This window comes from Gymnodraco acuticeps, unplaced genomic scaffold (genome assembly GCF_902827175.1).
Source record: "Gymnodraco acuticeps unplaced genomic scaffold, fGymAcu1.1, whole genome shotgun sequence".
In the NCBI taxonomy this organism is placed as follows: Eukaryota; Metazoa; Chordata; class Actinopteri; order Perciformes; family Bathydraconidae; genus Gymnodraco; species Gymnodraco acuticeps.
In genome coordinates this window covers 177,501-193,785 of record NW_022992021.1, presented here as the reverse complement: position 1 = coordinate 193,785, position 16,285 = coordinate 177,501, and the positions used below count along the sequence as shown (strand labels likewise).

Sequence of the window (16,285 nt, the reverse complement as noted above, 5' to 3'; positions counted from 1 at the left end):
TGAATAATATTCAGTATTATATATTCACAATACCTATTGATGTGCTAATGTTGCAGCAGGTACAGGTGGAGCTTATTGCAACTGCTTAGTATACTTTATCTCTAGGTAACTTGTGAACTTTTCCTTAATAATATTAATCTAAAACAATTTAATAAATGAATGTATTGGTATACAAATATAATATTTGCCTCTGAAAATAAGTATGCAATGAAATGAAGGTACCTAGAAACTGTACTTGTAGCAGTATAATAAAAAAGCGTATGCAGACTCATATCCAGAAGGTGTTGAGAAAAGGAGTTAAGATGTGAGGTTGGGTGGATGAGCAGGAGCAGCAGGAGGTGCAGAGAGTCTGGTGAGGATGAAAAATGAATCTCCATGATGGTGAAAGGAGAGCGGCTTTGTGATGAAAGCAGAAGGTCTTCACTCATCACCTCATCACGGCCTCCTCTGGAGATCTCACCGCTGAGCTTCTGCTTCTGCTGCTGCTTCAAACTGAGCGATGGACACTTTTTCACACTTTAATTCCCAGTGAAACAGAGACTGAAAAAGTCTTTCTCTAAAAACAGGTAGGCTAGTGACAGGTACGTCATGCTGCAGAACGTGTCAATAATTAAAAAAGAAATATTACGAGTCAGAACATTGAATCATAAAGTGTCCCTATGACAACAACTCAAAGTTACAATCTCACAGATCTTTGTATCGTTCTCTTTGGCAGCATTTACACTGTAAGGCGATAAGCGTTGATTGCAGGTGCTTCTTCTAAATCTCATTATTGCACCGCTTGTGATTTTCCCCAGGAATTTTGGGTGTCCAAAATGTTGTTTTTGTTATAAACTAAGTGCATCAATTTCTACAGATGACATCCTTTTTCAATGTAGGCACTGTCAACATTTCTTTGACACAGTTTATAACAGGTTATTTCATTATATTAATCTGTTAGATCAACAATTGAACTGCATTTCAAACCGACATAATGTTTGCATGCCGATGGCTGACTTAATGAAAAGTACCTTACACCATCATGCACTGTGCACTTTAATATTATATTGGTGACCTCTGTATGAATTGATTTGTTCATCAGGAACACTTAGCTCTGGTGCTAGATATTTCTCCATGAGATTCACACAAACAAAATTGAGAAATAAAAAAAATACTTCTCTGGATTTAAGGAGAGGAATTTCTCTTAGCCTAAGAGGTGGAGGAGGACCAACCTCTACTGGGTGGCCACAGGAAACACACACACACACACACACACACACACACACACACACACACACACACACACACACACACACACACACACACACACACACACACACACACACACACACACACACACACACACACACACACACACACACACACACACACACACACACACACACAGACCCATCTCCCATCACCCAGGCGTGAGAGAACAGAGCAGCTCAGGTCTCGACAAGAGAAACACCAAAGAGCTCTGCCCCAGCGCCTCGGGAAATAATAATGAATATGGAATGATAGTCAGTATTTTGTGCTGCAAATGCAACCAGATGCAAAAGGTGGAGTGGAAAAAATCAGGAGCAGATGTTGGAGAAACAAGAGGTCTTTAAGGAGCGGCCAGCGTGCCCTGCAAACATATTGTAACCCTAGCCAGCGTGCAGAATAATCACTTATAGTATGTATATCGCCACTCTGTAATGAGGCATGTATGGAATATTCCTGCAGCTGCCTCCCTGGGAAAGCTGAGTTGTTGAGGAAGCAGCCAGGCCTAGACACAACACCACCCAATTAACATACAGACCTCAGACAATAAGGAAACACATGTCTGACACATTTCTATAGCCTACTGTTACTGTACATGTGGTGCTGGGTGAGTGTAATTACACATCGTCCTCTTCCATAGGCTGCACTGAGCTCAGACCGACCGAACAGTGCAGCTGGTGTTCGGTTCAGTAAGAGAGGAGGAAGTCCTGGGTGGCAAGGTTTGGTACATGAACCATATTCGGAAATATCGGCAAGCAGGTCTCAACATACTACCATTTTGCTTTGGTGTTATGAAGCATGACCTAATCACAGTAAGAGAACATGAACAATATATAATAACAAAAAATCAAGAAATTGGAAGAAAATTACAATAAAATATTTAAATATTCTAAAAAAAGATTGCAACTAAATAAATAATGTATAGAAAAAAATGTATCCAAACTTTGACAATATGAAAGTATGTTTATTCTCTGAAGTAAAATTAAATAGCTGCTCAGTTGTTGATAGGCTGGGCAGAAATATGCAAAATTGTCTGAGAATTTAAATTTGTATTTACTTGCACTATTTTATCTGTTTTATTGTGTTGCACTTTAGGAGGAGCCTCTGACCTAAGATTTTCATTGACATATCTACACTGTAGCTATGTACAAATGAGTAGAAACATCCAATGTTCAGATGTATGGTCCCAAAGATGTGTCTTAATCTACTGCATATAGACAGTGAAGTTGTTAATGTAATAAGTATAGTTTGTATGTAGGGAGGGGGGTTAGGGTCTGTGTCAGTGGGGGTCCGTGGCCTTGTTTATTAGGCACGTTGCAGAAGGGAAGAAAGTCTCGGTCCTGGGTTGGAGGGGTGGGCCACAATATGTCCTGCAAGAATATTAAGCAACTGTCTGCAATATCTTTATTTTTCCCCTTTTATTGTGACTAAACTTCCATTTTATTAATGCTAAGTTGTTGTGGGTGTAACTATTGGAACTTTGCTTTATGCAACACGATACAGTGCCTTTGCCAAACTACATTTTTGATGCTAATAGGGCGACTGGCTGCGAGGAAGTGCGGTCGTCTTTCAACCAGAAGGTTGTGGGTTCGATCCCAGCCCATGAAGTCAACATGTCGATGTATCCTTGGGCAAGATACTTAACCCTGAGTTGCTCCTGATGGCATGGCCAACGCTGTGTGAATGTTAGGTCCTAGAGTAAGGTGCTCTGTATGAATGGGTGTGAATGGGTGAATGACTATGTAAAGTGCTTTGAGGGGTCTTAGAGACTGGATAAAGTGCTATATAAGTACAGTCCATTTTACAATTTTTTTTAATATAGTACTTTTTAAAGCTTTTGTTGGTGCAAAACAATATAATTGAATTGAAAGCTGTTTAAAACAATATACAAACATATCATAGATGTTCATAATAAAGTGGTAAATAAAATAAAAACATTTGAATTGCCTTGTGTTGAAAGGTGCTATATAAATAAACTTGCCATAAACTTGCCTTGAAAAATGTGTTTTCAGATGATAAATGCACATTTAATAGATACTTAAATAAACATAAATATATTTCTTTATCACTCTATTATATATAAAAACAAACAACCCTATTATGACGTGAGCATTTCATGATAAAATCAATGTATCCTATATGTGAATGAAATGAAAACACACTGTTCTGTCCCTTTTGTCCTTTCAAAGCCACCGTACTGTGAGGTCACTATCCAAGATGGCGCTCCCCGTGAGGACTAATATGAAGCATCTCTTCGGATTAATTCACAAGTTTAACTCTTCTAAAAGACTCCTCTGCTCTGCTGCATGCTCGGGAAACAAGGTATTAGATAATGTGTTGTTTACCCGACATTTATTTGACATCAGCTGTTGTCACGCAATCTGAACCGTTACTATGGCTCCTGTTTCCACATTGACTGCTGGGACACAGTTTCAGTCAGTTTCTATTTGTTAACAATTTATCTTAATAGAAAAGCATTTTAAACTCGTTAATACGGTGCTTGTCTCCTCGTTCAAGCCGAGTGAAGGTCATTTAGTTTAATTTTAATTGTAATTAAACTATTTGTATCTGTCGTAGTGACTTTGCCTGTCTGTAAAGCAGCATTTCAGCTTTTATTAAATACAAAACAGCTCACAGCAACATTGTTGTGATGTAATGAAGCATATTGGCTTAAGTACACATTGGAAGTAGGCTTTCTTGCATTTTACTGGAGTATTTCCATTGTATGCAATTGTATAGTTCTACTCCACTCAGAGACATATTGTACATACATCGATCTGTCAGCTTTAATTACTTAGATTTAAAGCTTGAATATGAAAACAGAGTTATCTCTAAAGTGGGAGATTATGGATTTAATATATTTAATATATATGAAATGTATTGAATGTTAGTACATTATATCCTTTTCATGAGGTTTCTATTCAAACTTAATTAACCTGTAGCGCACGTTGTTTATTGATCATAGAAAGCTAGGAAGTATGAAGATCTGACATTTATCATTAGTCTTGAATTGTTTTTCCCATATCGATGATTGCTGCTATAAATCAGGAAACATTGATTATCTTAGAATGTATTGCAGCACTTTCCTGCATGGCTGGGTGTTTTTTACAAGAGAGGATAATCAAGTGATCTGGTGGTCATTCTGCTATCAAACAAACGATATGTTAATAGCTGCTGCTGGTGGTGAGTGTAATCAGTTATGTACCCAGAAATCATCACTGGTGCATTCTGGGTACGGCCCTTCTGTTGAAGAAAACCACACAGAATGAAACTCTGCTCTTTAAAAAACTGGACAGCCTTTCCTTTAGCTGAGTGTGTGTTTTCTGCCCTGCGCCCAGCTGGGGTTGGGTGGGAACTCCATTCACATGTTTCTGGGTTTTTATTATGTACAGTTGGCCAGCAGCAAAGTTACATTTTAGGGTCTGCTTTTAGTCGGACAGCAGGAAGTGTTTTCAGAGACTTAAATCAGTTTCTGTCAGCTTTGGTGTGAGTTTCTCAGAATCTGAAAAGTGATTTTTCTTCCTAGAAAGCAGATAAAAGAAAACACTGTTAAACCTAATTCCTAAGGGGAAGGGTATTCTGGGAAATGGAGGAAATCATAAACTCAAGTCGAAGCTAAATGTGGTCTCCATTTAAAAACAAAAACAACATGCCATCACGTGATTTAAATGTGATCCATTTTGACTGAGGTTTCTCAAAATGATGATTCATTATTAGCCACATTTGAATGGCTTAATGGTTCCTCTATGAATTTAGATCACACCTTTTTTGGATTATTCTTTTATGGGCATTTCCTTTTGACTCAGACATCACATAATGAATCGCTCATTCTCGACTTTAGCAGCTTTCAGTTGTGCCGTAACCTTTTTTTCCTTGTCTATATCGAGTTTATTCAATGTCGTTTCCTTTCCTAGTCTGGCCTGTGACATCATATCCTCAGTAGCACCACTCCAGTGTACCTTTTTACTTTTTTAAAACACGTCTATAACTCCACTTAGGGTTTCCTATCATTGCACGGCTGTCTACGAGAAGCAAATGGGGTGTTAAGACAAACAACGAGTCCCCCGGCACGAGTAAGAATAACCAGTGTGTTTCAGTACAACATCCATGCTAATTATTGAGCTGTTCTTGCATTACGGTGCAGTTAAAAACCTCAAGCACATTGATGAACGAGCTGTAACACAGTATGTAGTTCACTGCCGTCCCGTCTGTGTTTTGTTAAGGCAAAAGTCTCTGGAGAGGCGGGAGAGGTGTGTGGGGGGAGGACTCTGAAAGCATCACAGCAGTGCTTCATTACCAGCAATAACATCAGAGATGAAGTGTTGGTTTTCATTTGTTTTAATTTTCTCCAAATGTGGACGGCTGAGTGCAGAAACCAGCGTGCTCACAATGTTTCGAGGTGTGATGTGCGTCAAACTGGAGGGTTTTCTGCACTGGAAATGTGTTTAAAAAGTCTGAGTCTGAACGGACTGACACAAAGATGAATTGTGATCTTTGTCAGATGCTTTCAATTTTGAGCGATGTGATGGTGAGATAGCCTTGTCTGTTTTCTTTTAATCTAGTCACCTGTAAGTAAAGGGTAGGTGATAACGTGCTCCATATCAAATATAACCTGTAGTAATTTGACAATAGCTCGTTGCAGTGTGGTCGTGTTTTTTTGTTGCAGATTAAAAGCAGATTTTCCGAGAGCGAGACATACAGGTGTATGGTTTGGTCTATCATTGAAAACCTGTGAGCCTGTCACAAGAAATACTACTACCTCTTTTAATAATATAATAAGGACATGTCTAATAAACAACACTATTGAGTTGCATTCTGGGAAATGTATTTACGTTTTTTTACTTGAGTACTAAATTGTCTTTAGGTTTTTGATTTGCCAAAAATAAAACTCACATTAGCTTGAGCCATAACTCCTTGCACACATAACTTACAACCTGGAGTAAAGAAAAGTAACATATTACTTTACATGTCACAACACAACAGTTAAATGTTTGCCAATAAAAGTAAGAATGTCATAAATAATAATAATAATTCTATATTCAGTTAACTATAGTCGGGGCCTGGTTTTATGTTCGTCGTCTAAAATGAACTTTCTGAGAATAGTGATGTCCGTTCCTCTGCTATAGCAAGAGATGTATTTTTGGTTTTCTCACTCTTGTAAAATGTGTTCTCTTGTCTTGTATTTAAATGAGTAAAGCTCCTAGACATGGCATGAACATAATCCTTGGAAGACCAGCAAATATTTGGCATCTTGACCAAATATTGGATTAATTAATTAATGATTCATTTCTTAATGTTTGAGGCGCTGCTGAAGTGGTTTAACCTGCGTTTAGCTGTTGCTTTTAATTGAAAGGTGTGTAGTAGACCTTCTAAACCAGTGGTTCTCAAATGGGGGTACGTGGACCCCTAGGGGTACGTTGGAGTACTGCAGGGGGTACTTGAGATTTATTTTATGTTAATGAAAAAAACAACATAAGTAATGCATTTAAACAAACTACTAATAGTAGATGAACTACTTTATTCAAAGGTTTACAGTAATTCTGGATAATAAAATGGGAACAATAAACGGGGTGCTCTCTTTTCCTCTCCCTCTCCTGACAGCCCGTCAGTCTTGAGTCGTGCAGCTCGCTGAACCTGTAATGAGTGAACCGACAGTAAAGAATACGTATATTTATAACTAGTTTAGCTAGTTCCAGAGTAGATAAACTAGCTAAGTGTGTTAGGTCTAACTCTTAGTGTATTTTGCTCCACTCAACGGTCCGTCACAGCGGCGGAGCTGTGATCATGCAGAGCTGCGTGTTCTCTGTCAGCAGCAGCTGATCTGATCTCTGATCTCTCTCTCGCGTCCGGTTTTACTTCACTCGCGTTTATGTCCAAATCTGTCAGATCTAGCTAGTTCTAGCTAATGATATGACTGCCTGCTTATCAAAGGACACCTAAACAATAAGCGTTGCTTGGCAACGGCGTGTGGCCGCAAGTATAGCGCAGCATTATGCATATGTATATGAGGGGTCAAAATCCCATGCTCATAAAATGCTCATATATTTGATTCTCTTCATTCCCCACGCCCCAAAATAAATACATAAATAAATACATTTTTTGGAAAAGTAACGAAGTTTGAGCAGTGTGGGTTTTATATTAACAGTTACACATATTTCAAAACGCGAAGTGTAATAACTGCAGTGGCCTTCCTGTCACTGAGAATAACAAAAGTTCCTCAGTGAAGCACGAGCCCATGTTTCACTAAATTGTAAGTACAACTTATTAAAAAGATCAGTTCAATGCAACTAATGTCGTCTTAGTGTTATTGCATGATGTTAAAATTGGTTTGCCATGAATTTAGTGATGGATTGTAAACATTTTAAATGTAGCATTTAAGTGTTTCTCAGTTACAATGTTGTTGTTTTAATAAATGATGGTGCAGCACTGTAGGCCTATGTACCTCTTTATATAGACATTTTTTCCTTAACACATTGTTTTTGCGCTGATCAGGGGGTACTTGGCTGAATCTTTTTTTCAAAGGGGGTACATTATTGAAAAAAGTTTGAGAACCACTGCTCTAAACCTCTCTGCCTCCCTTCTGCCGCCCCTCGCCTGTGGTCCCGTTATTGACTGATATCAGTCATGTCAGCCCGGGGCTACAGGAAAGAGGAAGTGACTCTAATTTGCTTCTCTGTTCTCCTCGGCTCCAAATTCACTTACTCGGGTGTCGGCTAAAACCATTATAGCTGCTCCCGCTCCACATAGGAGAGCCTGGCGAGAGAGAGGAAACATTTCCTCCCCTTTGAGGACGTTCATTAACTGCCCTATTTATTTTCAACTGTCAGAAAAGCCCGCTAATTCTCAGCGGCCCCCTCCGTGTAATTAGGTCTGTCTTAGTCGTTTTCCAGCCAAACCCCTCACTCAGACGCTTAAAACTATCCCACATGTCAACGTATTTCTTTTTTTTATTCATATTTTGCTAAGTTGAATTATAGAATCAGTCTGTAGCTGTGCGACCACAAATCTTAGCAGTTTTCCTGCGTTTGAGTATTTTCCTGATCCCGGCCTTTTTGCTGAGCCTCTGACACTTTTAATTAAAGCGTACCGAGTATCTGGTGTCGGACCGAGGAAATGACCGGACTCCACCGGGAGGAGCTGCTTGCCTTGAGTGTTACTATAATTACATATCGACACATTTATGAAGTGTTTGCCATTTATTTTTGACTGTGTTTTTTTTTTGCATTATTAGCTCTCCTGTCAGTGATTTGTTTCTTGCAAGTGAATTTAAATGAAATGTGCCCATTGTAAACACAGCAGGAGGAAACAGTGATTTAATGTAACTATTTTAAAGAATTAGCAAGGACACAGTATAACTAGCATGCATGTGTCTAACAAATTGAGGTTGGCTTTTTCAGCTGCTTTACATGTGGTCATAGGCACATTGTAGACAAACTGCTCAGTTGAATTTACAGTACAGTTTCAGTTTTAAGTTAGTGATTCTGTTTTAAGCTCATAAGTCTTAAACATTAAAACGGCTGTAAAAAATACAGCTGTTGATCAGTCTGAGCTGTAACTTGTTGATCATATTGTTGTACTGTACAGGAGTTTGAGAAAGAAAACACAGGGTCGTCTGCAAACAAGTAGATCTTGCTTAAGTTATGCTTCAACTCGATGCTAAGTCACATGCTCCAGTCAATGCACAAAAACTCACCTGTGTCCTAGTTTACATACACTGCGTAATCTTCAGTGTTCAGCAACTTATTTTAATTGGTTAAAACACAGGTTGGATTGGCTTGTTCTGTATTACCTTTCCAGTTGCAAACTCCTACTGCTCAGTCATGGACGCGGGAAGGGGGGGTGCTGAGGGGGCCGCAGCACCCCCATCTGCGAGGCTCCACTAGCACCCGCACCCCCAAACGCTAGCACCTACAGTGTAAGCGCGCCACAGTTTTCTCAGTGCTTTAATGTCTGAGTCTACAAACATTATTCTCCAACAGTTTTCAAAATCCTTTAGATTCAAGTTTAAGTCTCTATTATTTTTGGCACTAGCTGCGTTGGCCTTATTTTTCAGCCCCTGGAGTTGTGGCACACTCTGTCTCTCAGCAGATAGTCAGCTGTAGAAAATCACATTTTTTTACCTTTTGAGTATTTCAACTTTTAACCCTACATGGAGATTATTTGAAGCACTTGGAGAACCACTTTGCAAATCAGTTCTAATGTAATGTTTTATTATGAGCCTTCGTGTCACAGTGTGTAAAGTTTGTACTTCTTAAAGCCCGCGTCACACTGTCCCGAAATTGACACCAGATGGACACACGATAAGGGAAATGTTCAAATTCGGCTCTGATCGTATCAACATCGGGCCATTCGTGAGGGCATCTTAAGCCATCGTATGACCGCCGGTGGAGTTTCTCAGGCTCCGGCAGGAACTTTGTGAGCGGTGGCAACATCTTTGGCATGCCAAAAAATTGCCGAAGGACCTTGCGAACGTTCATTTTCGTGTTGAATTTGTGTGTCCATTTTGCCCTTCGTAAGGCCATCGTGAGGGCATCTTGTCAAATCGTGTCATCTTCGTCTTCACTTCGTGTGATCATCGGTGCCATCGGGCATTTTTCGCCTCACGAAGACAATACGAAGGAAACAAGAAGCTGCCCGATTATCTTAGGAAGGCAACACGACTACGTGAAGCCCTCGCAATGCCGTCGTGTAGCCATCGTATTATAGTACAATTTGTGTTCTGTGAAACTGAAAAGGATATTACATTGTTTTTGTTACTTTCGTTGCAGTTGTATGTCTTAAATGTAATTTAGGTTAACTTCCTGTTTTATTTAGATGCTTTTATTTTGAAGGCGAGTTTACGCTGTTGACAGGAAGTTGTCATGAAGTTGTCATGATGGAGATAAGTAATATCTTCTAATCTACATATAAAGACGGAGAAAGTAAAGAATAAAGTGTATGTTTAAATGTTAGAACCCCCCGAAGAGGCACAAGCTCTTACGTTGAGTCTGGATACATTCTAAATCATCAGTAAAGTCTACGACCATATTTCCGTGTGTGGTTCGGGTGCCATCGTGTGGTCTTCTGTAGGCATCGTAATTGCTTCGGCTGTTGACCAAGTTCGGGGCCATCTTCGTGTGAAATTCACAATTCCATATTCGTGTGTCCATCTGGTGTCAATTTCGGGACAGTGTGACGCGGGCTTCACGTCTTGCACATTCTTATCCTCGTTGACCACAATTACATAAGCAGGTAATATGACACCATAGTTGATAATATCAGTTGTCAGTGTTTGTCACTTCCTATAAACGAGAGGAGTCATTAAAGCTTCCTGTCTGAGTAGGCAGTGCCCCTCTCGGCTGTATTGAAGTCTGGTTCCTTCAGAAGCTGCAGCCTGTTAGTGCTGGAGCTGCCTCCCCTGCCCGAGTTATTTTTGGAGCGCTGTCGGGCCCTGTCTGCGGGGAGCGTTGTTTTTGAAGGGCCTCCAGTCCCATTAATCAGCCGAGGGACCCCACGGCGCGAGCGGGCCCCGAGCCCTGGCCCGCCACACTGCAGCGTTCTGTTCCTGTACCCCCGCTCTCCGCACAGTGTGAAACTCAGAGGAACCTCATCAATCTCACCTGTCCCACACGTCAACCGCAGATTTAATCAAACGCTCCTTTCGGGCCTTTCCCCTCAGCTCCCCCTACAACACACTCACTGCGAGGAGAAAGAAGAAAGCTGCACAAGTCTTGACTGGAATATAGTCACACTTTTATTTTTAACCTTTTTCCCTGCATCTTTCTCCCGATGTATCCACAAGTCCAATTTTGCCTTTGTATGCTATATACATGTGGTTATATTCACTTTGATTCAAGCTGTGGTGTGCCCCCACTTTATCTTCACACACACACACACACACACACACACACACACACACACACACACACACACACACACACACACACACACACACACACTTAGAGGGATAAAGTGGGGGTAAACACTGAACCCCATTTCCTTTTTGATACCTCACTGAAGTGCAGCTCTGTTGGCTGCCAGCGTTAACAGGTCCCAAAGTGAGAGAAAGACAGAGATGAAGAAAGATACTGAAGAGTGGGCGGAGGTGTGTGTAGGTGCATGTCAGCAGGGTGCCAGTGTTAATGGGGTGCACAGGACAGAGGAGGAACACTGGATCCTGTGTGGAGGACGCCCAGCGGGAGAGCGGCGAAACCCCTCCATCTGTCGAAGCATCTCGGTGCAGCCACGCTCCGATCCGGATCTCTTCCCCGGCGTACAAAGAGCTGATGGTAGTTCACAGCGGGGCGAGCGGCGATGCTCCCAGAGGTGGTTTTTGAAATGTGTTGAAATTGGCGAGGAAAAATGGTGGTGACCGTCGGCCCTGCTAGTCAGCTCCTCGGTGAGAGAGATGTCAGTGGGCCACTCGAGGACTCGCAGACTCTGATATGATGTATGAGCTCTGAAAAGCAGCCCAGAACACATCTGAGGAGAAAAATCCACTGTTCTGCAAGTCCTAACTCAACCAAAACCAGGGCTGTGATTAATAACAGTGAGCGGAGCGGGGCTGTAGGACATGCTGGAAGCTGCAACCAAAGCAGTAGTGCACAAGGAATTATTTCGATCTCAGGCTCCCTCCAACTATGCTCAATAAGAAAACCACACAAGTATAATGTAATCGGTGTGCAGCAGTTAAATCATAGGATAAAAATATCTCACTGTTCTCCCCTCACATAGCTTCGTGTCGCCCTTAATGCAACCATTTGTTATAAGTGACGACAATATTAAACCGAATGAATGTGTGTTTTTTTGGCAAAACCAAGGTTGACTTTGCAAAATAAAAGTATTGCTTTTATAATTGATTTAAAATTTAGTTGGGTCTTAAATGAATGTTCTGATGTATGAGATGTGTAGTCGCCGTCAGTGTTGTTGCAAACAAGGCTCGTGAGCCAATCGTAGAACGACATTACTACATGTGGTATCTCAGTGTCGTCAGTGATCCTAGTCTTAGTAGAATAACAGTTTATTTTGAGGGTATTCCTAGTTAAACCTCTGTCAAATGTAAGAGTTGACACACTCCCGATGCGTGGCTTTGTAAATCTGGCAAAAAGACTCGGTAGGATTCTGTGTTTTATGCATCTTGTCCCAGTGGGGTTTGTCATCGTTATACATTATTACGCATGGATGCTGTGCTCCACATTTGTCATTCAGTTTCCATAATGAAGTGAAAGAAGTGAAAGAGAAATGAATGTTTCCATTGAATCCTGGAGCTAGATTCTCAGTGGTATTGTGGGAAAGTCAGTATTAACGGCAAAAGAAAAAGACAGTGTATTTGTTCTCAAATGTAGTGTAACAGTTTAATAATGCGGTTAGGATCTGGTCTCTTCGTGATCGACTTTTTCTTTCCACCATCTTTGAAATGAACTGTCAAAGTCATATGGACAGCGACTTTCACACCTTGAAGATGTTGATGTAGGCAAAGACCACGACACGTGCCGACGTACATATATGTTTGCACATGACCTCTCTCCCTGTGGAGGTTACCACACACATACACGTACAAGTACAGACACATTTACACACATATTCCCGGAAAGGTAAGTGAAAACATGGCCTTTTAGTGTACGTAACCTTCTAGCTGTTGGCGTTAATGTCACACACACATGGTGCGTAATGCATTAAGCATATGGCAGACGTGGTTGAAGAAAGCTTTCTTCACCTTCGATGTACAGCCTGTCAGAGACAAATATTAAGACAGAACAACCAGTGTTTCCCGCTTTCTCTACGCGTCATTTACGAGCAGAGAGAGGGAGTGAAGAGATGATAGGGGAAGGGTTAATATCTTATATAATAGTAATTATGTCCAATCAAAACGGACAGTATTTTGTTTACATTGAGCTTGTTGCTGAGAATGGAGTCCTGCCTGCTGTAAAGATCAGCAGACATAATTCAGGTTATAATTGACATTTTCAAGTTACGCTTTCCTTGACAATATCGTTCTATGCTCTGATTGGTCTACTTCTTTGGTCCAGATCAATATATCTTTTTTATTGGATAATTTGTCATTACATAGTACACACATTGATGTTTCCCATATGATGAATACTAATGACTTCATGGTCATCTCCTGACATCTTTCCTCTGGTGCCAAAGAGGTTGCCATATTTGGATTAGAGTTAAATATCTTGCTTTGAACTGCATTTCCAATCACATTTGGTACAGGTATTCATGTTTCAGTTGATTCATCAAATGACTTTGGTCATCCCCTGCCTTTTCCTTTGATGCCACCAGAGTGCCAACTTTTTGTGGATTCGAGTAAAACTTCCATTAGATTTGTTACAGACATCAATGTCTTCCTAAGGATGAAATGCAATAACTTTTTTAGAGCCAGTCAACATTTTATTTTGTACCACGAACGTTTTCTGACCTCATCTGTACTTACATTTTAGCGGTAATCAGATTTGATTTGCATTCTTAGAACAACATTTAATATGGTCAATAGCAAAAGAACACTAGATGATCATCTCTTATTATTCCTATATTTACTGTGCATTCTTTACTAACAATAATTGCTTTGCAACATTTGCTGTATCCTCTGTCATCATGCAGTATTTGATTTACTTCTTTACATAACCTACTTTCACTCCCAAACATTGCAGAGGCCCATGTTTAAAGAGTCTCTCCTCTGACCAGCAGCCCTGGCTGGTGTCTGCTGAAGTGTAGTGTTATGCGTGATAGCTCCATTGCCCAGTGGCTAGTTAGCCGCGGCGTTGACTCTCATTTGACACTCGATTGGCTCAAATGACACCATTACCATGTCTGCATGGCTAATGGCTTCCCCCGGGGGCCGCAGCAGAGGGGGAACATGCGTTTGGCGTGTCAGCTCGAGGTGAGAACACACATGAGCCAGACTCGGGGCCCCGTCCACACCCAAATCTATCCTGACACCTCTTAAGAGGCTCTCAGCATCAATGGCACTCCAGTGCAATTACCCTGTCGGTAATGACATAAGCACCCAGTTCCTTCCTGCCTCTCTCTGGCCGAGCAGCGGCCGGCTCCCTCAGGCCAGTAGATGGAGACTTTGTGGACCACGCTGGCCTCAGAACAGTTGTTATTCGATCCCTTTAGGCTGAGAGATTGAGGAGCTGTGGGCCACGCTGGTGAGAGAGCAGCTGTTATCTGATCTCAGGCTGCGCTGAGCCTGTCCCTCAGTCAGATTGAATGTGATGTAGCTCAGCTAGCTGTCAAGATAACCGATTCCTCAGCAGCGACTGAAGAGGATATCCTCTGAAAGCTTCAGGTTTGAATGATTAGTTGTGATAACCTTGAAGAGTGCAGCCGGGGAACATATGATCGGCAGTCAGATTCGAGGTGATAACAGAGATCCCATGGGTCTTTTGGGGAGTGTTTCAAAACGTCTCCTGTGTCCAGCTGCTGCTGTTTACAACCCGTCAGCTCATCTCAAACTAAAGTCACACTGAAACAAACTCATCAGGATTGTGGGTCATTATCTTTAAAGGTGATTAAACCATAACTACAATATAAACCTAAGATGTTGTCTCTACAAATGTGTTGGATTGCCATCAAAGCCAACATTTATGTCCCCGCAGTTGACTGTAATATATTTTTGTTAACAACTGACTTTCCATGTAGGGTGTTGAAGAAGTTAAAGGGGCCCTATTCAAAGCTTTTTGTATGTAGTGTCTCCACTGGGACATGTCTCCATGCTATAATGTTTAAAAAACTCTATTTTTTTCATACTGCCTCTTTTCACCCTCTGTCTGAAACCAGAGCCCAGTCTGCTCTGATTGGTTAGCTGGCTGGCTCTGTTTTGATTGGTCAACCACTTAGAGATGTCCCGCCCCTTAGCCTCTTAGGTACAATGTGTTGGAGCACCAGCCTAGTGGTAGTGTTACATAGTGATGTCACTATGTTACGTATGTAAACAAAGGAGTCCAATGGAGGCGTTTAATGCAAATACTGTTTAAAAATAGTTGTATAATCTTAGAAACATCAAATCATGCATCTAATGATGTTATATAAGGTTGAACTCGGGAACATATTGTGCTTAACAAGACTTTTATCTTCAACACTACCTGAAGGGACAAACCTACCGCCCAGCCCCCTTTTTGTTTTTTTAAATCATTGTGGCCGCTCAGTAAACCAGTATTTTTTTAAACCTAATATGTTATACGTGTGGGTTCATATTATCTATCCTAAATACTCCACCTTCCAACACCCTGATCCCTCACCACCTTCACAGCTGAGAGTCGGAGCAACCGGCCAAGCCTTAGCACCGCACCTCTGCCGGGAACTGAACACCACGGTGGGCAGGGAAGTGTGCGTCACCCAGGCCTCAAACACTTTGTCTTTCTAACCGCTTAACACAAACACCAAGCCTCTGTCTCTGTGTGTTTCCGCTCTGTCAGAGTCCTAATCTACTGTGTAACGGCTCTGGTAACAGACTAAAGACTTTTCTTTTTGCCGCTGCTTTTAATTGAACTATTCACATCTTAGACTGCACTGTAACTTTTATCCATGTATTTTTTATTTTAATGTTTATTTTATTATCTTTTCTTTTTAATGACTGATTTTAAATGCCATTTTCTTAATGTCTTTCATTTTTTGTAAAGCCCTTTGAATTACCTTGTGTTGAAAAGTGCTATATAAATAAACTTGCCTTGCCTTGCCTTGCCTTGCCTTGCCTTGCCTTGCCTTGCCTTGCCTTGCCTTGCCTTGCCTTGCCTTGCCTTGCCTTGCCTTGCCTTGCCTTGCCTTGCCTTGCCTTGCCTTGCCTTGATAAGGAAGCCCCAGACTTGAGATGTCAGTGGGTTTCACGTCTCATGACAAGTGCCGCTCTGCTTGCCCTCTAATTGTATCTTGTGGAGCTTTGTGCCACAAGCTGTGGTTAAGACTTTCTTCCAGCTGGGCCAATTGAAAGCCAAGGTTCAGCGGAGTGGGTCGATGCCCGGAGAAATTCGGCGGTCTGGCGAAACACGAAAGAGAAACACAATGTTTGCCCAACGATACAAACACAACGAGTGATCTTCCTCCTGCCATTTTA

General features: G+C 41.3%; 1 protein-coding gene across 1 annotated transcript in view; it reads left to right on the top strand.

The window, feature by feature from the left end:
- Positions 1–3,440: 3,440 nt before the first annotated feature.
- Positions 3,441–16,285, top strand: part of wars2 (tryptophanyl tRNA synthetase 2, mitochondrial) — a 14,485-nt gene continuing 1,640 nt past the window's right edge. Inside the window, exon 1 of the mRNA XM_034201504.1 lies at positions 3,441–3,567. Within this exon, the coding sequence (XP_034057395.1) occupies positions 3,463–3,567 (105 nt within the window). The 5' untranslated portion in view covers positions 3,441–3,462. The remainder of the gene's footprint in view (positions 3,568–16,285) is intronic.